Source organism: Penicillium cinerascens (genome assembly GCF_028974065.1).
Source record: "Penicillium cinerascens strain IBT 15544 chromosome Unknown scaffold_4_segment0_segment1, whole genome shotgun sequence".
Classification (NCBI taxonomy): Eukaryota; Fungi; Ascomycota; class Eurotiomycetes; order Eurotiales; family Aspergillaceae; genus Penicillium; species Penicillium cinerascens.
This window is the reverse complement of record NW_026695298.1, coordinates 4209338-4229154: the sequence shown is the minus strand read 5'-3', so window position 1 is coordinate 4229154 and position 19817 is coordinate 4209338. Positions and strand designations below refer to the sequence as shown.

General features: G+C 53.2%; 6 protein-coding genes across 6 annotated transcripts; 4 read left to right on the top strand and 2 right to left on the bottom strand.

Annotated features, from left to right (window-relative positions):
- Positions 1–282: 282 nt before the first annotated feature.
- N7498_010731 (GTPase-activating protein GCS1) lies at positions 283–1771 on the top strand (the record flags this gene model as incomplete). The annotated part of the gene is made up of 4 exons (XM_058457787.1): positions 283–324; positions 411–479; positions 563–1321; positions 1379–1771. The coding sequence occupies 4 exons, from the start codon at positions 283–285 to the stop codon at positions 1769–1771; spliced, it is 1263 nt and encodes a 420-aa protein (XP_058304686.1).
- Positions 1772–2029: 258 nt separating this feature from the next.
- On the bottom strand, positions 2030–4741 carry N7498_010730 (mitochondrial elongation factor MEF2; the record flags this gene model as incomplete). The annotated part of the gene is made up of 1 exon (XM_058457786.1): positions 2030–4741. The coding sequence occupies one exon, from the start codon at positions 4739–4741 to the stop codon at positions 2030–2032; it is 2712 nt and encodes a 903-aa protein (XP_058304685.1).
- Positions 4742–5173: 432 nt separating this feature from the next.
- On the top strand, positions 5174–7061 carry N7498_010729 (retromer subunit VPS17; the record flags this gene model as incomplete). The annotated part of the gene is made up of 3 exons (XM_058457785.1): positions 5174–5605; positions 5678–6131; positions 6193–7061. The coding sequence occupies 3 exons, from the start codon at positions 5174–5176 to the stop codon at positions 7059–7061; spliced, it is 1755 nt and encodes a 584-aa protein (XP_058304684.1).
- Positions 7062–7295: 234 nt separating this feature from the next.
- N7498_010728 (GFA family protein) lies at positions 7296–7856 on the bottom strand (the record flags this gene model as incomplete). The annotated part of the gene is made up of 1 exon (XM_058457784.1): positions 7296–7856. One exon carries the CDS (start codon positions 7854–7856, stop codon positions 7296–7298), a length of 561 nt encoding a protein of 186 aa, XP_058304683.1.
- A 2543-nt stretch (positions 7857–10399) lies between these two features.
- Positions 10400–11531, top strand: N7498_010727 (putative nucleoside-diphosphate-sugar epimerase; the record flags this gene model as incomplete). The annotated part of the gene is made up of 3 exons (XM_058457783.1): positions 10400–10422; positions 10474–10679; positions 10732–11531. 3 exons carry the CDS (start codon positions 10400–10402, stop codon positions 11529–11531), a joined length of 1029 nt encoding a protein of 342 aa, XP_058304682.1.
- Positions 11532–12134: 603 nt separating this feature from the next.
- Positions 12135–19158, top strand: N7498_010726 (putative THO complex component (Rlr1); the record flags this gene model as incomplete). The annotated part of the gene is made up of 2 exons (XM_058457782.1): positions 12135–16969; positions 17028–19158. The coding sequence occupies 2 exons, from the start codon at positions 12135–12137 to the stop codon at positions 19156–19158; spliced, it is 6966 nt and encodes a 2321-aa protein (XP_058304681.1).
- Positions 19159–19817: the final 659 nt, after the last annotated feature.

Here is a 19817-nt window from a genome sequence, read left to right as displayed (position 1 = left end):
CGCCAAGTTTGGGGCAACCCTTGCCGATCAGCGGACAAAACATACAATCTCCCTCGCAACTCACTCCGCCACCAACACTCGCCCGTCGTCAATTCATCTTGCATAGTTACTCGCATATCCTGCATCTCTCCCATTGCGTGATTTCGGTGGATCAATCCAAAAAAGGGGTTAGGCTCCAAATCACACCGACACCAACACCCAGCGGCGAGTTCGCATTTCTACCCTGGGACATATTCGCTCGACTCTCTCCCAAATTGTCCCTCTTTATACATAATACCCGTGATGTCTCGCATGTGGGAGGTCGACCCAGAGACAAGGACAAAGGTGCGCCCGCACCCCTCTATTCGCCGCCATCAAGGCATTCAGAGCCGGCCGCGCTGCAAGGAGAACTAACAGCCAACCCGGAACAGCTCGTCCAGATCTCGAAAACGAACGGAAACGACAGATGCTGCGACTGCGGCGCGCCATCGCCTCAATGGGTCAGTGATACCTTCTTTGACTCGCTACCCCTCATCACCCTGAACACAAACCAGGGCATCAGCTAACAGCCCTCGTGCAACAGGCCTCGCCCAAGTTCGGAACCTTTATCTGCCTTAACTGCGCAGGCACACACCGCGGGCTCGGTGTACACATCTCCTTCGTCCGCTCCATCACCATGGACGCTTTCAAGCACGCCGAGATCCAGCGCATGGAACTGGGTGGCAACGAGCCTTGGAAAGCATTCTACGACGCACATGCCGTGACCGTTTCCGAGGGCCGCACGTTCGAAGACTCGACGATCAAGGAGCGCTACGAGGGCGACGCCGGCGAGGAATGGAAGGAGAGGTTGTCGTGCAAGGTGGAGGGCCGCGAGTACGTGCCCGGGCAGGAGAAGAAGAATAACCCCTCGCGGTCGAGTACGCCGATGAGCCTTGGTGGTGCCGTCCCGATGGCGGGTACTCGGACGGGTTCGCCTTCTGCATCGTCGATTCGCTCGCAGGATAGCATGCGTGGACCGTCGACGAAGAAGGAGCAGAACGAGGCGTACTTTTCTAAGCTTGGATCCGAGAATGCTACGCGCACTGATGCACTGCCTCCGTCGCAGGGTGGCAAGTTTACTGGTTTTGGTGGTGGTATGCCTGCGCCTGCTGCTGGGGAGCGTCGGTCGTCGCCGTTTGGAGGGTTCGGTGGATTGGGAGGCTTTGGTGGGAACCCGCAGTTTGATGAATTCCAGAAAGATCCCATGGGAAGTTTGACGAAGGGTTTCGGGTGGTTCGCCTCGACTGTGGGCAAGAGTGCTAAGCAGGTTAACGATTCATATCTACAGCCCACGGCCAAGCAGGTATACATCCACACGGATATCGAAGTTAATAGATGTGCTAATAATCCGTTTTTGCAGCTCGCCGAGTCAGACTTCGCTGCTCAAGCCCGGATGCAGGCTGCCAACTGGGGTCAGAACCTGCAGACCGGTGTCCGTGGCGCCGCAGACCAATTCAACCGCTTCGTTGAAGGTGAAGACGGCCGTCCTACGCGCTCCGGCGTTGAACCGGAGCGTCGGGATTTCTGGGATGACTTCTCGTCTCTTGGCGAAGAACGCCATGGAAATGGCGACAGTCACGCACGGAGCGGGTCCCGATCTGATGTAATCGGCACAGCGGCGATGCGCAAGGGCCCTGCGGCCTCGTCGTCGCTGGCTAACTCCTCTACTTCTGAGCCCACTGGGAAAGAAGGAGCAGAGGGTGGTGCATCATCTACAGCCAAGGGCAAGGATGACTGGGATGATAACTGGTAGTTTATCTGCCGTGTATATTGGGCTGGGGCTTACAGGGTTTGTTTATTAAACGACGGGGTTCAGATGCCATGATTATGCTCGGTTTTGATCCCTGTCTGGATCTATATACCTTGCTCGATGAATGAAGTGTCGTCTCCCTATTGATGGGAGGATTTGACAGCGCATTATACACAAGTTGTGGTTTGACTGAAGTAGTGGTACATGGTAGGGGTTTGGCTATTAGAAAGTATAGTGTACAGTAGATTTGCGATGGAAAATTTAGAAGCCACCTCTTAGCTCGGTCAGAACAGCCTTTTGTCTCGGAGAAGACATGTTCTCAAATCGGTCAACGCTCATCACGAAAGTACCTCGGCCAGCAGTCAAACTGCGCAGGTGCTTCAGGTAGCCAACCATCTCCTTGAGAGGCACCTTGGCAGTGATGGTGCGCGGGCGGGAAGCAGAGACAGACACTTCGGCCCCGACAGACGGGCTCGCAAAGGGATCCGGGGGTGCGTACACCCGGCTGGGGTCGATAGGAGGCAGAGCATCTTCAGCAAGTTCAGAGGCCTCCGTCGCGGATACTGGCACTTCTTCATCCAGCGAGAGAATGTGTCCACCTCTAGAAGATGAAATGTCGTGAACAACGGAGCCAAGACTAGCTTCGTCGATGCTGATGATGACGTGCATGACTGGTTCCATCATCACTGTCCCCGGCCCGGCCAAAAGATCCCGAAGAGCAGCGGATGTGGCTTGGCGGGCAGCAGCAGAGAGTGCAGAGGGTGTAGTCTCATTGCCAAAGAGGTGTTCCTCCGGGCTGATAGTGAGTGTTACTCGAGTGTTGTGCATAGGGAATGTAAATTGGGGCCCGCGAGCAAGTGCTGCCAACGCGCCGTTCTGTAAGGCTGTGCGAAGAGCAGCTGGGTCCATGCCTGGTGAAAGAAACGGGCTGCTTCCCTCGTCAGTCTGTACCTGCAGACCTGGAGCACGGATGATAATCTGGTTGCCCTCAAGCTTCTCGGCCAGAAGGGTGTCCTCGTCCAAAACTTCAAGGGCATCTTCCTCGTTGAACGGCTCGATGATGGCAGTGCATCCCGCTTTGCCGTGACGGCCGGCGACTTCCTTGTCGAAAATTTTCGTGATAGCAGCGGATGCACCGAGCGCGGACTCTCGGTACCCAATTTCGATCCGGCCCATGGAGGCCTTAGCTTTGAGGTCGTTGATCAAACGATCTCGTGCTATCTCGAGGTGAAGTTCGCCCATTCCGCTCAGAAGAGTCTGACCTGACTCCTCATCCATGTTGACGTGCAGACTGGGGTCCTCACGGAGAAGCAAGGCTAGTGATTCCTGCATGCGCTTTTCCTCGCTCAGGCTGTGCGGTTCAACGCTGGTGAAAAAGACCGGAGGAGGTACATCGATTGGACGCAGCTGAAGGCTGGTGAGCGGCTCCGGGGGAGTGGCTTTGTTGCCTGCATAGGACACGAGGGTATCACCAGTTCGAGCATGCTTGAGTCCAACCACGACACCGATATGACCAGCAGGAATAGTCTCAACTTCGACTGCGTCATTGGCATACATTTTGAGCAGTCGAGGTGCCCGCTCAGAAAGATGTAGGTTTGTGTTAAAGAGAAGACTGTTGCGATCCAGCGAGCCAGAGTACACCCGCACGTAGACCAATACACCGCGCTTGGGGTCATTGACCACCTTGAATGCCAGAGCGCAGCTTTGCAATTTGGCGATCGCTTCTTTGGGATCAGCTTGTGCCAATGCCTTCCTCTTTTTCTTGCCTTTTGACGGGGCCGACGCTTGCTCGTTTTGCTCCACGATCAAGTCACCAGAGAGCAAACGCCTTAGTCCTCCTTTCACGCCGCCGATACTCACCTCAGGATCAGGTGCCTCGGGTGGACTGGGAAGAAGATTCACCACGGCGTCTAGCAAAGGCTGGACACCCATGTTGCGGAAACTGGCACCAGCGAAAACAGGCACAATTCGACTCGTCTGGTCAAGCACGCACCGCCGGAGACTGGCGACGATGTCCATCGGCTCAATTGCCATGTGGTCTTCATCACACTCGAAGAATTTCTCCACAATAGTCTCATCCTGTTCACTCAGCAGTTCGACCAACGCAACGCGTGCCCGACGGAGCTCCTTTGCTAGAGACGGCTCCTCGGTATCTAGTTGCTGGAGGTCCATCATCTTGACCGAGCGGCCGTCCTCTCCTTCCTTCCACCGTAGTCCCTGAAGATGGACTGCGTCTGCAATGCCCACAAAAGGCCCATTGCCGCCATCAAACCAGGGAATATGGCATACTGCCGGGTACACGCCTAAGCGAGAGCTAACCTCGCGCACGGTACGTCCAAAGGCAGCACCATCGCGATCGAGCTTGTTCACATAGATTACTCGGGGAATCTTGTACGTGCTGGCTTGATGCCAGACCTTCTCCGTCTGCGCCTCGACACCAGCTACGCCGTCTAAGATACAGACGGCGCCGTCCAGGATACGTAGGGATCGCATGACCTCGAATGTAAAGTCAGCATGCCCAGGCGTGTCAATGAGATTGATCGTATGTGAGTGTGCTGCGCGTGGCAAAGCCCGATCTTGCGGGCTTGACGGAGCTTCTTTGCCGTCTCCAGGAGGCCAGTGGAAGGTGATGGCAGCCGACTGGATAGTGATGCCACGCGCACGTTCCGCGGGCAGGAAATCAGTCACCGTGGAGCCTTCGTCAACATCACCAATACGCCGAGTGAAGCCACTGTAGAACAACATGCGTTCGGTGGTGGTGGTCTTGCCAGCATCGATGTGGGCGATGATCCCGATGTTGCGTGTTCGGTCCAGTAGCTCACTCTGCCATCTTGAGAGTGACGTGGAGAAATATCTAGGCCGAATTTTGGAAGTGACGAGGCTCTTCAGATGGTTGGTTTGAGTCCTATAGCATTGCGAACACATAAAACGCATCCCCGGTTTGGGGAGGCGCAACAACGGAACAATGGCCATGCCCGTTGATGGTGCTCATGCAACGAAGATTCTATGCTGATTAGACACGAGGAGGCATTGGAACTATGCAGAGGGTGGTCCAATGGCAGAAGTTGAAGCTAAGGAAGGAATTGCGGAGCTGCCACTCGGACGGGGCTTGGCGCGCCTTCCAGTTCGCCCATACGTAACCAATTCCTTCAACTCAACTCTCGATCGCCAGACTGCCCCGTGAACCAACTACTCTCCTGTTGCTTGTACAACTTGTCATGCGCTTCTAGAAGCGCTATTTCTCTTTGTCCCAAGCTTCCCGAGGTAAGTTCCCAGCTGTCATGAAGCTACCTGACGGACATTGTGGGGGGGTGATCCCCAGCCATTAATACTCACGCCTGCCATGAACTAGCAGCTCCTCCCCCTTCCCCGTGAACACGCTCCTTGCATCCAATCTCAATCAGGATGGACTACTCTGCCATCTCCAACGACCCCGACCACCCTGCGGGCGCTTCGCCTTGGGGTTCTCCGCGCGCCGACCGAACCACGTTCCCCACCTCCGGCACGAACGACATCCCGTCATCCCCGTTACCAGGACAGGCACAATCTGCGGAGGGCTCGGAGGGAGGCCACGAGGCTGAACCTCAATCCCCGGACCTCTCTACGCAGTTGCAGAGTGCTCAATTAGGTGACCCGGACTACCCCGAGGAGCAGCCTCCGTTCGCGACCCAGCAATCCCCAAATGCAGGCCAGCAGTCACAATCTCCCGCGCGCTATCAAACCGGACTACGCCAGCCGAACTCTCGACCTTCCGCGCCCATCTACAAGATCCAAGGCAAAATAACTGGCTTGGAGAGGACGGGCAAGAAGGACCCTATCCTCCGCTTTGATGTCCACGTGGGTTTGAAACCAAGGTCCAAGACAGATGTGTGCAGAGAATGGCTAATTCTTCTCTTTTCCGGAATATAGACCAACATCCCCAAGTTCCGCACAACTCAGTATCGCGATGTTCGCCGCACCCATTCCGAGTTCACCAAACTTGCCGACCACCTGATCTCCGCCAACCCGGAAGCATTAGTCCCAGCCGTACCACCGCCGGTGACTCCAGCTGGCGCAGGTACTGATGAAGATGAAGTTAGAGTTAAGGCAGCAATGCAGCGGTGGCTCAATTGTGTGCTCAGCAATGAGGTCCTTATCCAGGATGATGAGGTGGTGCTGTTTGTGGAGAGTGACTTTGGTTACAGCCCGGTGCTGCGAATGAAGCAACCTGCTACTGGTGTGCGACGCAAAATGTTGAAGCAATTTGCGCCGCCTCCAGATGATACTCCTGAGCTCCAAGCTGCTCGTCCAGTTGTCAAATTGTTCTACTTAGGATCAATGGACTCGAGCCACAAAGTCGACCGGATCGTCAAAGCTCGCCGAGGTACGCTATTATCGAATTCCTTTTCGATCTCCATCGTCTCATCTAATGCTCTTTTGTATAGGACTAGGATTGGCCGAGTCTGATTTTGGTGTTAAGCTGGGGCAAATGCACGTACAGGAGACCCATCCTGGCCTGAGCCTGGCCTACCGTAAACTCGGCAAGGTCATTCAGTCCGTGGGTGATTTCCACGCCGTCCAAGCAACTGCCGAGGCCACTACCCTTGGCGAGCCATTGGGCTACCACTCGTCAGATGCTTTGATCGTCAAGGAGACTTTGACCAACCGGCACATTTTGTTGCGCGAACTTCTTCAAGCCCGGCAAAGCGCGCAGAGTAAACGCGCTGCAGCAGACCGCTTGAAGGTCAGCTCGTCTGTCCGCTCTGACAAAGTCGACGATGCAATCCGTGCCCTGGAAGAGGCACAGAGCCACGAGGAATATCTAACCAAGCGCACCCACCGCGTGACCACAAATCTGCTTCAGGAGAAGCGCCGCTGGTTCGATCGCACTACTGGCGATCTTTTGTTCAGCCTGCGCGAGTATACTCTGCGCCAGATTGAAGCTGAGCGGCGCACCCTGGCTACTTTGGAAAGCGTTCGACCTGACATCCGCGCCATTGATGCCTCTGGTGGCTTGAGCCGGCTGGGCCGCGAAGCACACCCTACCGCCCGCCGAGTTAATATGGCATCAAGCCAGGGTCCCAAGGGCGACGCTTGGAGCGGTGTTCCCCGCCGTGCCGACAGCATGGGCCGTAGCATGAGCGGCAGTTTCACAGCACCGAATCTCAACGAGGAAGAGGAAGAGGAGACTCATCCCGAGTCTGGCCAGGGCCGTGTGCGATCTACGAGCCAGGTTGAGTCGATTGCGGAAGATGACGATGACCGACTTGATGCACGTAACGCTGCCAGCCGGCTGGCCACCAGCACCTTCTGATCAGGTTGACCGATTGCATTGATTCTGTACATGTAGCCTGAACACGACCTCGTGATTCCCCTTTGTTGCTTTTATAACCGTCTCTCTTATCAAGTCTTTACGTCTTTAAGCCACCTTTCCTGTTATTTGCAGATACTGTAAAGAAACTCGATCATTCAATTTGAGAGTAGCTTCAAGTACTTATGATCACATAGACCGCCCTGCTTGGTCCACACAAGCACCCCCCAAATTGAACTATTCATCCCACCCCTGGAACCTCTTAGCCCCATCATCAGGCAACTCAAACCAAGAGGCTTTCTCCTTCAAAAAGATATGAGCAGCAGGCCGCGGAACTCCAGTCTTCCCATCATCATCCAACGTGCCCACAGCAACACCCGTTCTCGATACGTCCTTATCGAGATAAATGGTCATCGTTGAGCCACAGCGAGGACAAAAACTGCGCGTAGCAGTATCACTCGACCGCCATTCAGTGGGCTGAACAGTCCATGTAATATCATCAGCAGGGAAGGATATCCAGGCCTGGTAGGGTGCCCCGGATTGCTTGCGGCATTCGACGCAGTGGCAGCTAACCAGCGTGTCGGGAGGAATGGTAGTTGTGTAGCGGATATAGCGGCAGGCACAACTTCCTGAGACCATATTGAAACTTGTAAAGCTGGATTTCCAGGATGTGAGTGGAAGAGTGACTGGTTCTGTTTGGACGTTGTCTGTATTCTGTAATCCGGAACTAGATGTAACCACAGTTGTTGCCACTTGGCTCAGGCCAACAATTTGCCACATCGAATGCTCATTGGACATATTGATATCAATAGCACAGCAGGGGCCCTTGTGCCACCAATGCCAGATCAATTTGTCTCGACTGCATGATTCTAATCTTCGCGGACCTCTAGCCACTGAAGCGAATTTGATGGACTCCCGAGTGTAGATGTGTAGATATGGCGAACGCCACCCGGACCACGGGCCCCTAGAAGGATGATTGCCAATGTTCGAGGTATGATCACCCTGGGCCATTAACTACAGTACTATGGTAACTTAAGCTCTATCTGCCTGATTTGCTCCCATTCCTTCCGAAGAATACCCATATGCACTTCGTCCCACCATTTATCGTCCTTAAACAAGCATTCCCTTCTCCTCCCCTCTTCACGAAACCCAATTCTCTCATATAGCTTCCTTACTCGAGAATTCCAGCCTAAAACATTCAATTCCACCCGATGTAGACCAGCGTTCCTAAATGCCCAGTCAAGAGCCCAGTTGATTGCCTCAGTCCCATAGCCCTGTCCCTGATATTCCCTCTTTATATCAATTCCTAGCTCTGAGCAACGATGATGCGCCATATCTGGACTTGATAACTTCAAGAACATTGTACCGATAGGTTCATGTTTAATAGGTCCGGGGTTAACGTAGGTGTTTTCGTCATTTCCCTTCCCTTCCTTAGATGCTTTGCTTATTTGGGTGCCTGGTTCTTCCACGGGTATATAGATCACCGTAAATAAAAGCGAATTCTCAAGCAGATATTTTCGAATAGTCTCGGTAAATCTGCGGTCTGCAGGGCGTTGAATTGATGGACACGAGTTTATGAATGCAACTGGATCAGATTGAATAGAATGAAAGAAGTCATCATCTTCTGGAGAGTTGTAGCTGCAATATATCAGACTCTTAGAGCGGAACGGATCTAGGGCGTGCATTGAACTGGTCTAAATAAGCTGAATACCTAATTAGTGAACATAGAAATTCAGGAATATGTACTTCAGAAATGCCAAACTTACTGGGAGGAAGGAATAGCGCTATGTTGTTGTAGGCCTAGGAGGAAGATAATAAAAAGGGCAAAGCTAGAGGAACAACTCCTATATATACCTACCCATAACTTAGTCGTTACGGAGACCGCCGGTCATCCGATGTGGGCTTGGGTTTCTTGTTTTACTGTAGCGCCTGCAATGCACATGTGAAAGTCCTCTCCAACCCGGAGTAGCGCAAATTACAACTCTTCCTGCTTGAAATAATAAAGGTTTCGTTGTAGAGTAGCACTTCTCGGGAGTACTGGGTGTCTAATGCAAAATTACTTCTATATCGAGTATTCCATGACAATGCATTAGCTAATGGTATATTGAAAGTAAGTTAGTTAGATTTATCTGCCTTTCCAATATTATTAATTTTTGAGGGTCCGGGAGTAGGTGTGGACCTTTGCTCAATTGATGAGGCTGATTGAACCGTGTACATGTACAGTGCGTCGGTGTCCACTTGCACACACTGACCTCCCGGTGGGGTCGCCGGTATGTAGGGCGGCAATTTACAAGTGTTTGCTTTTCCGCTCGGGGGGTTTTCCGAGGCATTCAAAGCCATATAGCCTATACCACTGATATGAGGAAAGAGTGATCATACTTGTCTCTAAAGGAGAGAACACGGTTATATTCAACATTTCCTCAGTATGCACGCCCGATAGTCAGCAAAACCTGGTAGCAGCCAGCAAAGCTGGCAGACCGAAGATCTGCAGATAGCCCACGCCAACATTCTCCATTGGGCTGCCCACATAGAGATTACCAAGCTTCCAGAGATTAATTATGTGAGAAAATAACCCCACTCTCGCTCTGCTTTTGACTATGCAAGGTGGGGGAGGTCCGGTCGGAGAGCTGCTCCGATAGTTACGACGCCCTGACGGGGTTATTTTTCCCTTGCGGCGAGGGTAGAAGGGTCTTTTCCCTTACATTGGATATATTAAAGGTCATCAATGCTAGATTCACTGTTCAAGGCTTTTGGGCTTCACAATGTTATCCGGCTTCGGTTCAAGGATATATGCGAGCCCGAGATCAAAGTCAGTAGGCAGCGGGATCCTCGGGCATCAAACTAGTTATCCATTGGACCGGAGCATTTAGCTCTATTCTTGATGCTTTGTCGGTATACTTTGAAGGCGTTTTTAAGAAACTTGATAGATCCACAAGGTAGCAACAGTTATGCATACCTAAGCATGTTCCAATGTGAGCTGTAATGTATATCCGAAATTGTGACATCATGTGGGGCAGCTATGAAGCTGCACAATGGAAACGATATGATCACCACGGTCTCGATATGACAATTAAGAAAGAAGCAAGGTTCTAGAGATCTTAAATAGAAGTGAAGAGAGCTCCTAAGGAATCCCGTGTGTCCTCGGGGTTGACATTGGCATTGCCCCCCACTTTCAATGCTTCGGTCCATCTCGGAGCAAACTTTCTAGATTGAGAGTTGATTTGAAAGCAAGTACAAAACATGTAACAGGCCACACTCGTCTGACTTCACATTCTTTATTTCTCTCATACGCTTCCCTTCCCCTCACCTCCATTGATAGCTCCATCGTATCCAATTTCAACATGGCTCATCCCAAGGTCTTCCTGTAGGTTACCTCACTCAGCACGCCTGACAAGTGATCTGATCGTCTCTGCAGAACCGGTGCCAGTGGGTATATTGGCGGCGATGGCCTCTGGACCATTGTCAACGCCCATCCCGACTGGCAGCTGTCGGCTCTTGTCCGCAACAAGGACAAGGCAGAGCAAGTCACGGCCCAGTACCCGAACATCCGGATTGTTCACGGTGATCTGGACTCCTCTGATATCATCGAGGAAGAAGTCAAGAATGCCGACATCGTCTTTCGTCAGTTTGCAACTCCATAAGTTGATAGAGTCACGCCTAACCTATTTTCCAGACTTCGCCGACTGCGACCATGTTGCAGCGGCTCAGGCTATTGCCAAGGGCTCCCAGCACCATACGGCTGAGCGCCCTCTCTGGTTGATTCACACCTCTGGTACCGGTATTCTGACCATTGAGGACCAGCGTGCTCATACCTACGGTATTGAGCGACCCAAGGAGTATAATGACTGGGAGGGCGTGAGCGAGCTCCTCAACCTGCCTGCTGATGCTTTCCACCGCAACGTGGACGAGATCATCATTGATGCTGGCAAGCGCGATCCATCCAGTGTCCGCACCGCCATTGTCTGCCCTCCTACTATCTATGGTCCCGGCCGTGGTCCCTGCAACACCAAGAGCGTGCAGGCCTACTGGCTGAGTGCCGCAGTTCTGAAGCGTGGCAAGGGCTTCCTGGTCGGTAAGGGCGAGAATGTTTGGCATCAGGTGCACGTCCAAGATTTGAGCAATGTCTACCTGGCATTGGGCGACGCGGCAGCTGCTGGCGGTGGCAAGGCGACCTGGAACGACGAGGGTTACTACCTTGCTGAGAACGGCTCTTTCGTCTGGGGTGATATCCAGCGAAAGGTGGCTGAGGAGGCCTTTGCCCAGAAGTTCATCAAGTCTCCCGAGGTTGACTCCATTGATGATACACAGACTACCGACCTCCATCCTGCTGGCATTTACGCCTGGGGAAGCAACTCTCGAGGCCATGCCATCCGTGCTCGCAAATTGTTTGGCTGGGATCCAAAGAAACCGAAGCTGATTGATTTGATTCCTGAAATTGTTGCGCTTGAGGCTAAGGATCTTGGCCTGAAATAAGCCAGTTTATTGCACAAGTTCCAAGTTAGTATTAAGGATCTTCTTATTTTTGAGCCATTCAAGAAATTATTTCAAATTTAGACTGCCATGTGTCAGATAGGTTGGATATAGATTAGGCTCAAAGGTATGAGCACGGAATCCTAGTCATTGTATCGACACTCAAAGCAACAAAAAACAAACAATTGAATTCAATAATATTGTAAGCCTCGACAAGTCAGTGAAGAATCAATGGGAACAACAGGAACAATACAACATCACAATTAAGAATGAATCCGCAGACCGTTGGATTACACTGGACACCTCAGGCCGTCAAGCGCTCGGACCAATCTTCACCTCCGGTCGAAGCTTCCTGCCATCATACGGGTCTTTCATCGCCATCCTCCCACGTCGACTTTCTCTCTCCACCCTCTCCTTGATGAAGCTTTGTCGCTGGTATGCCTCCCCTGCACGCATTACGTGATATGAACTTGCTCTCCCACATTGATCTCAATTGCTGACAATTGTGCTGTCATCCTCCCAGATTCAACCCTCATGAGTTACAACCTCTCAACATCACTCCCCACCGTCTCTGCCCTTCGCGTCTAAGCTGGTACTCTGACCGATATGGCGCCCGGGCAGGGTGGAAAGCGAAAGCGCGGTGAGCGCTCTTGGTCCGGAGATTCGGCGAGCAACGAAGCCTTGCGACCATCACCTCATCGCCCTGGCACCCTCAATATGGCGCAGCACCATGGTCATCAGTCCAGCCCATCCAGAGAGCAGAATGATATGCGCGACCGGTCGCGCCGCTACTCGAATCGTGGTGGTGGTCGAAACAATTCTCGCCGAGGATCGTATGAAAGCCAGCAAAATTTTTCGAGTTCGCAGCACAGGGAGCCCAGCGCAATGTCCCCTCCTCCTCCTACCCAGTCCAGGGAGGGTATAGAGACTACGCAACCAACTGGCGAGACCCCAACGGCCCAGCCCGCCCTGTCTCCAGCACCCAACACCCCGGCCGCGCATTTGCAGACGAATCCTCTATCCCACACCGAATCCGAGCCTCCTACGAGTCGCCCATCTGGCCCCCCTCCTCCCTACGACTACGAATATGTAACGGACTCGGCTCTTGAGGAATGGTCATCCACCGGAAAGCAAACGGTCGTGGAAGAAGGAACTTCGGCTCGGATGGAAGAGAATCTCGCTGGTCTGGCTTCTGTCTACCAGGAGCTCATTCGATCTGCGCTTTATGGACGAATGTCACCCTCAGAGGCAGGAGCTGCCGTCAAAGAAATTATCGGCGAGAATATCGTGTCTCAGGATGTGAACACGGAGGGTGAAGCTGCTCAAGTTTCGCCTTCTGAGTTTGATCCACGGTCATTATTCCTCGATATCCTTTCCATCATCACCGATTCTGACACCTCCAACCCCGCCTTGAAACCCCTCGTTTTTGCGACTTCGATATCCCCCGCCCTCATGCGTCTCCAACTCGATACACCTTTGTTGCAATCGCTAGGATTGGTTCGTGAGACCTTTGCGCGTATGGGAATTCGCAAGCAAACCAATTTGCTTTACCGTCAATCCAACTACAATCTTCTCCGGGAAGAGTCGGAGGGATATTCGAAACTCCTCACTGAGCTCTTCACCACTAGCAGCAATGAGCCTCCATCAGGCGAAGTGGTTGAAGACACGTTCGAGAGGGTAAAGGCCATGATTGGCGCGTTTGATATGGATGTTGGTCGAGTTCTAGATGTGACACTGGACGTGTTCGCTGCGGTGCTTGTCAAACAATATCGTTTCTTTGTGAAATTGCTGCGAGCCAGCTCCTGGTGGCCCAAAGAAGGCCCGTCTCAGGGCACACAGGAGACCCTACGCTCCTTCGGACTGCCAAACTGGGCACTTCCAGAATCAGCAGGCTGGACCACAACGGAAGACGAGCAAGCCGCCATTATGAAATCAAATGAGGAACGCGATCGAAGATTCTGGGACCGAGTGCGAGAGGTCGGTATCCAAGCTTTCTTCGAGATTGGGCACAAGCCAATCTCGGAAGAAGAAAGACTTCAATTGCTTCCGGAAAGCAATAACCCCTCCGAAGAAGAAGAAGCAACACGAGCATGGATCCAAGAGACAGGGACCTTGCCACCAAAGGGCAATCGAGTAGCAGCACAGCTTCTTGGATTCAAGCTGCGATTCTACGCCTCTTCTGTGCGTTCCAAGGACGATACATTGCCAGATAACCTTATCTATCTATCCGCGTTGCTCATCAAAGTTGGCTTCATCTCTCTACGTGACCTCTACACGCACCTCTGGAGACCCGACGAAATGATGGAGGAGTTGAAGACGGAGAAGATGACTGAGAAGACAGAGAGGGAAAAGGCTGCCCGGCCAGGTGGTGGAGTTAACGCTCTCATGCTTGCTGGTGCACTGTCAGATGACACGATTCCAACACCACGCCTTCGCGAGGACTCGCGCAAAGCCACCCCATCAAAAGATCAAGAGGCCGACAAACAGTCTGGCAAGACAGAGAATGAGCTGCCGGACCCCATTGACCAAAAGGTGTTGCTTCTCAAGAGTCTTCTTCTCATTGGTGCTATTCCTGAAGCCCTCTTCGTCATGAGCAAGTTCCCCTGGCTGATGGATGGCTTCCCTGAACTTCCTGATTTCATCCACCGCATTCTTCATCACTCGCTCAGCAAGGTCTATTCATCGCTCCGCCCTCTCCCCGAAGAAGACTTCACAGGCCAGCGACAAATATTGAGCACGGATCAGTCTGGTCTCCCCAAGGGTCAGCTTCGACTTGCGCAGCCAGCAGCAAAACGACTCCTTCGATGGCCCAAATTGGACACGGATGACGAAAATGAAGGAATCGCCTATCGATTTTACTGGGATGAGTGGTCAAACAACATCCCAATTTGCCAGTCCGTGGATGACCTCTTCGCCCTCTGTTCCTCATTTCTCAACCTCTCTGGCCACAAGATTGGTCAGGATGCAAGCTTGCTCACGAAACTGGCGCGTATCGGTAAGGACAGTCTGACAAGGGACACTTCTGAAGAAAACAGAGTTCGCTGGCGAGATCTCTGCAAGCGCCTTTTGTTGCCCTCTGTCAGTTTGACCAAAGCAAACCCAGGTGTCGTCAACGAGATATTCGATCTCCTTAGCTTCTTTCCTCGTGAGGTCCGGTACAATATGTATGCAGAATGGTATTCTGGCCAGACATCCAGATTGCCAGACATCAAGTCTGCCTTTGACCAGGCGAGGGCCGAGACCAAGGACGTGCTGAAGCGACTCAGCAAGACCAACACGAGGCCCATGGCTCGTGCACTGGCCAAAATTGCCTACGCCAACCCCGGAATTGTGATCAACGTCGCCATCAGTCAGATCGAATCGTACGAAAACCTTATCGAAGTCGTCGTTGAGTGCGCACGTTATTTCACCAACCTGGGATACGATATTCTGACCTGGTCACTCATCAACTCTCTTGGTCAGAAAGGGAGAAGTCGTGTACAGGAGGGTGGTTTGCTCACTAGCCGGTGGCTGAACGCTTTGTCCACTTTCGCCGGTCGAGCCTTCAAGCGATACTCGATTATGGATCCTACGCCGTTATTACAATATGTCGTGGAACAGCTGCGTCGCAATAACTCCACCGACCTGATCGTTTTGGAACAAATGATCGTGTCCATGGCTGGCATCATCACGGACAACAACTTTAACGATGCCCAAGTTCAAGCCATGGCAGGCGGAGACATCCTCCAGTCGCAGACTATTCTGCAGCTCCTGGATAAGCGACACGAGTCCAAGACTACTTCGAAGCGACTGATCAAGTCGCTCACTCACACCCGACTCGCAGGCCAGCTACTCGTCGCAATTGCCCAGGAGCGATTGACATGTGTCTTCAATGAGTCTTCATCGGAACTCAAACTTCTCGGAAATATCTTCGATGAGATTCACCGAATCCTCACCCAGTACCTGGACTTGCTGCGGAGCAATCTGTCGATAGATGAGTTTGACTCCTTTGTGCCCGACTTTGCCGCTCTCGTCAAAGAGTTTGGCATTCAGCCGGAGATCGCTTTCTGGATTCGCCGAGCCAGTATTTCCCGAAAGATTGCCGAGATCGAACCATCCAAGCCGGATATAGAATCCTCGGCGAAAGAAAACACTGAGAACGCCTCTCAGCCCAGTGATGAGAATCAGATGGACACTGCCGACGATGGAGAAGGGACATCCAAGACAGGACAGACCATCGCTGAGACAGCTATGGAAGTGGACAAAGAAGAAGCCACCCCTGCGCCTCTGTCTTCTAACCCTGTGATGCAAGATCTGATTGAGAATGTCAAATCTGCCTTGCCTGCCGACACATGGGAGGTTGTTGGTGCACACTTCTATGCTACCTTCTGGCAACTGGCTCTTTACGATGTACATGTTCCAGGTCAATCCTATGATGAGGAGATGGGACGGCTGAAGAAACGAATCATGACCATCTCTAATGACCGGTCTGATCTGAGTTTAGCTGGTACCCAGCGCAAGGACAGAGATAGGAAAGCTATTACAGATCTCCGTGATCGACTTCTCCGGGAAAACAAGAACCACTTGACTGCATACGGCCAAACTCGCACTCGCTTGCTGAAGGAAAAAGATCAGTGGTTCGCCGGCATGCGCCTCAAGCATGATGCCTTGAACATTGCTTTGCTGGAGCAATGCTTTATTCCGCGACTGCTCCTGTCACCACTCGATGCTTTCTTCTGTTTCAAGGTGCTAAAGTTCCTGCACAGTTCGGGTACTCCCAACTTCAGAACTGTTGGCCTCCTCGACCAGCTCTTCCGCGAGCAAAGACTTACAGCCCTAATTTTCTTGTGCACTTCCAAAGAGGCTGACAACTTAGGACGCTTCCTCAACGAAGTCTTGCGCGATCTCTCTCGCTGGCATGCCGATAAGGCTGTCTACGAAAGAGAGGCCTTTGGTACCAAGAAAGACCTCCCTGGGTTTGCCAAGAACGTCGGGCCCGAGGGCGTCCCGCTTGCCTTCTTGGAGTTCGAGGACTTCCGTCGTCTTCTCTATAAGTGGCACCGCCTGTTTTCCAATGCGCTCAAGACTTGTCTTAACGGGGGCGAGTACATGCACATTCGAAATGCGATCAGTGTCCTTAAGGCAGTCGTCCAGCATTTCCCTGCTGTGAACTGGATCGGCCGTGACATGTTGACCTGTGTCAACAACCTCAGCAAGAACGACGAACGAGACGACGTTAAGATTCCTGCAGCATCCCTGATCGGCGATCTCAACCGCCGGGAGAAGAAGTGGATGCTTCCTCAAGCCTTCAACCTGGTCAAAGCCGCACCTGGTTCCGAGCAGTCCAAGTCTGGCTCTCAGCCGCCTAGCGATGGCAAGGGTGATGCTTCACAACGACGCTCCGGGACTCCAAATTCGCTTAATGCTTCAGCTCCGGAGTTCAAGCCAACATACGGCCAAGAGTAAGTCATCATGACATGACCACCAACATTACTAGTCGACTAACCTGTCAATTATCAGTGCGGCCGAAGCGAATCGAGAAGTATCTGGCAAGATGGAAGTGGAGGACGGTGAAATTGAGGATGCGAAGATGGCTGATGCGGCCTCCGTCAAGGGGTTGGAAGACGCAAAGGCAGCAGAGGCTGGTACTGATTCGGGAACGTCCGCTGCTGCTTTTGACACGGGTCACGATGACCGTCCCGATATCCGTGGGCAGGTCGAACCTCCCGTGCGACCCCGGCCAGGCTCTCGAGCCTCCGAATCAGGTCGCCAGTCTGATATTCCAAGACGAGCAGAACCTGAACGTTCTTCGTCACAGCGCCAACAGTCAGGTCGTCCGCCTCGACATAGTGACGGCAGACTACCCCCACGGCCTGACCTGATGGTGGACGACCGACGAGATAGGCACTCTGACTTCAACCCGCGCACTCGTCACGGAGGCCCTGATCCTCGCTCTTTCGACGGTCCTCCAAATGCCCGTGATCGCTTCGGTATGAGACCTCTACCCGACGATCCTATGCGCGGCCCTCCCTATCGCGACGGCCGTATGCCACGAGAGCCGGAGTGGGCTGCTGATCGCCCTGGTCGTCTGCGCCCTGACCCATTCCATGGCCGTGATGGACCTGCTCGTGATGAACTTATGCCTGATTTCCCCGACCGTCCCGGCGATGGCCCTCGTCGTGGAGAACCAATGCGACCTGACCGGCCTTCGCGTGCTTTGTCGCCCCCAAGATCCGATCTACCCAATCGCCCTGAGCGATTCCCCGACGACCGACGATCTGCCAACTTCACCCAACTTCCTCGCCATGATGAGTTCCCTCGGGGCCCACGAGACCGTGCTGCTGAACCGAGAGATGCCGGTGTGGGTCCTGACTTGAATCACGGTCGGCTGCGTCTACCCGAATCCCAATCTGAGATCCCATCTGGGCCTCGAAGCACACGGAATCCTCGCGGGCGTAATGCCTCGGGCCGCCCGCCCAACGGTACAGCGCCCACCCCCGAGCGTCAGATGCCCACTGGCCCTAGCCGACAAGGTGGGCGCGGTGGTCCTGAACAGTCTCCTGCTGCTCCTGCTCCCCCTCCTCCCCCTCCTCCCCCCGAGACCCCTGTTGCATCCGGTGTCCATCCCGATCGACTCCGCAATATCGTCGATGACAAACCATCTCAGCAAACGCCACCAGCTGCGATGACGCCTCCCTCTGGTCCTCGAGGAGGGCTCAATCAGCAACAAGCTCCCCGTGGCCCCGGCGGGGACCGTGGGCGCGGCGATAAGCGGTTTGCCGGTATCAACAACATGCTCCAGCAGACAAATAGCCCTGCTGAGCGTGGCCCTGCTGCCACGCCGCCTGCCCGTGGAAGAGGTGGAAATCGACAATCAGATGCTGGAAACACTTCTTCTCCGCAGACCTCAAATCGTCCACCACCCACCGGTCCCAGCTCAACCGAAGATGATGGCCAGTCACGCAACCGTCCCGGCCGAGGTGACTTGATTGATGACGCTGGCCCTGACAACCGTCGCTCTGGCCGTGATCGGAATCGCGATAAAGATCGTGAGCGTCGTGGTGAAGAGAGCACCAACAGTGGCGGTGGTAACCGACGTGAGGAACGCCGTGCTCGTGACTCTGACCGTGAGCGCAACCGCAGAAGCGACGTCGGTAGTGGTGCGGGTCGAGAAGAGAAGGACCGCGATCGTGAACGCCACGCTGAGTCCCGTGAGAATTTGCGCCGGACAAACAGCTCACGTGAAGAGACAAGACGCCGAGATCGACGTGATCGTGATGATGGGCCACCAGACGCCGGCGGACCGGCTCCTGGCAGCGCCAATGAAGAAGGCCGTCTACGACCACCATCCTCTATGGGAGCGCCTCCCCCTCCCCCACCTCCCCCGCCGCCTCCTTTGCCCAGCGATGAAACCAGCACCCCTCGCCGTTGGGGCTCTGGAGGTGGAGACCGTGGCAACCGCAACGAAAACCGAGATCGTGAGCGTGAGCGCCGTGGTGAGCGCGGTCGTGACCGAGACCACCATCGTGACAGTGGCGGCGCAGGACATCGCAAGCGCGGACGTCCCAACCCCGAAGACAACAATGGTGATGGAAATGCACGAGGCCCGAGGATGGGAAGCGACAACAAACGCCCTCGTCGTGGAGCATGAGATACCCCGTGAGATAGTGTGAGTTATAGTTGCGGATAAGTTGATGTGTCTGGCTTTCAGTTTCTTTCAATATCCCATTCGTATTTCTCTCTTGTTGTTTTACTCTTTTACTGTGATCAATGCACATTGCATTTTGGCGGCGTTTGGGACCATCCACTCTGTTTTCCTTATATACTTTGCTGAATGTCAAGAAAAAATATCTCGTATACCCTGTTCTGTAATGAAACAATCAAAGCCACTGGTTATTTTCCATTGACTCCACGAGATAAGAGTCTCTGCTCACTCTGAAACATCCAATGAAGTCTTGCGGAAGACGAGGCTATCCGAGATGCAGCTAAGCCGCAGGTATACTAGTTGACCCGTCTTGTAGAATGTTCCTACACCGCTGCCTACCCCCCTGCTTCATCCTGCATAGATAAACCAAGGAGCCACCCACCAACACCGAATAGCGAAGCAACACCACCACTTGCGCTGTGGAAAGGCCACGAGTCTCTTGTTGCCATTGGTTATGCAGTGCACATCAGTTTTGAATTGTCATTGGAATGGTTATAGCCACTCGTCTGAGCACTCATCGTGCCGCCTGCAAGCCGTCGGGATCTAAACCTTGAAATATAGGTGGAACGAACGTATTGATAAATAGACAGGGTTCATCTACGATA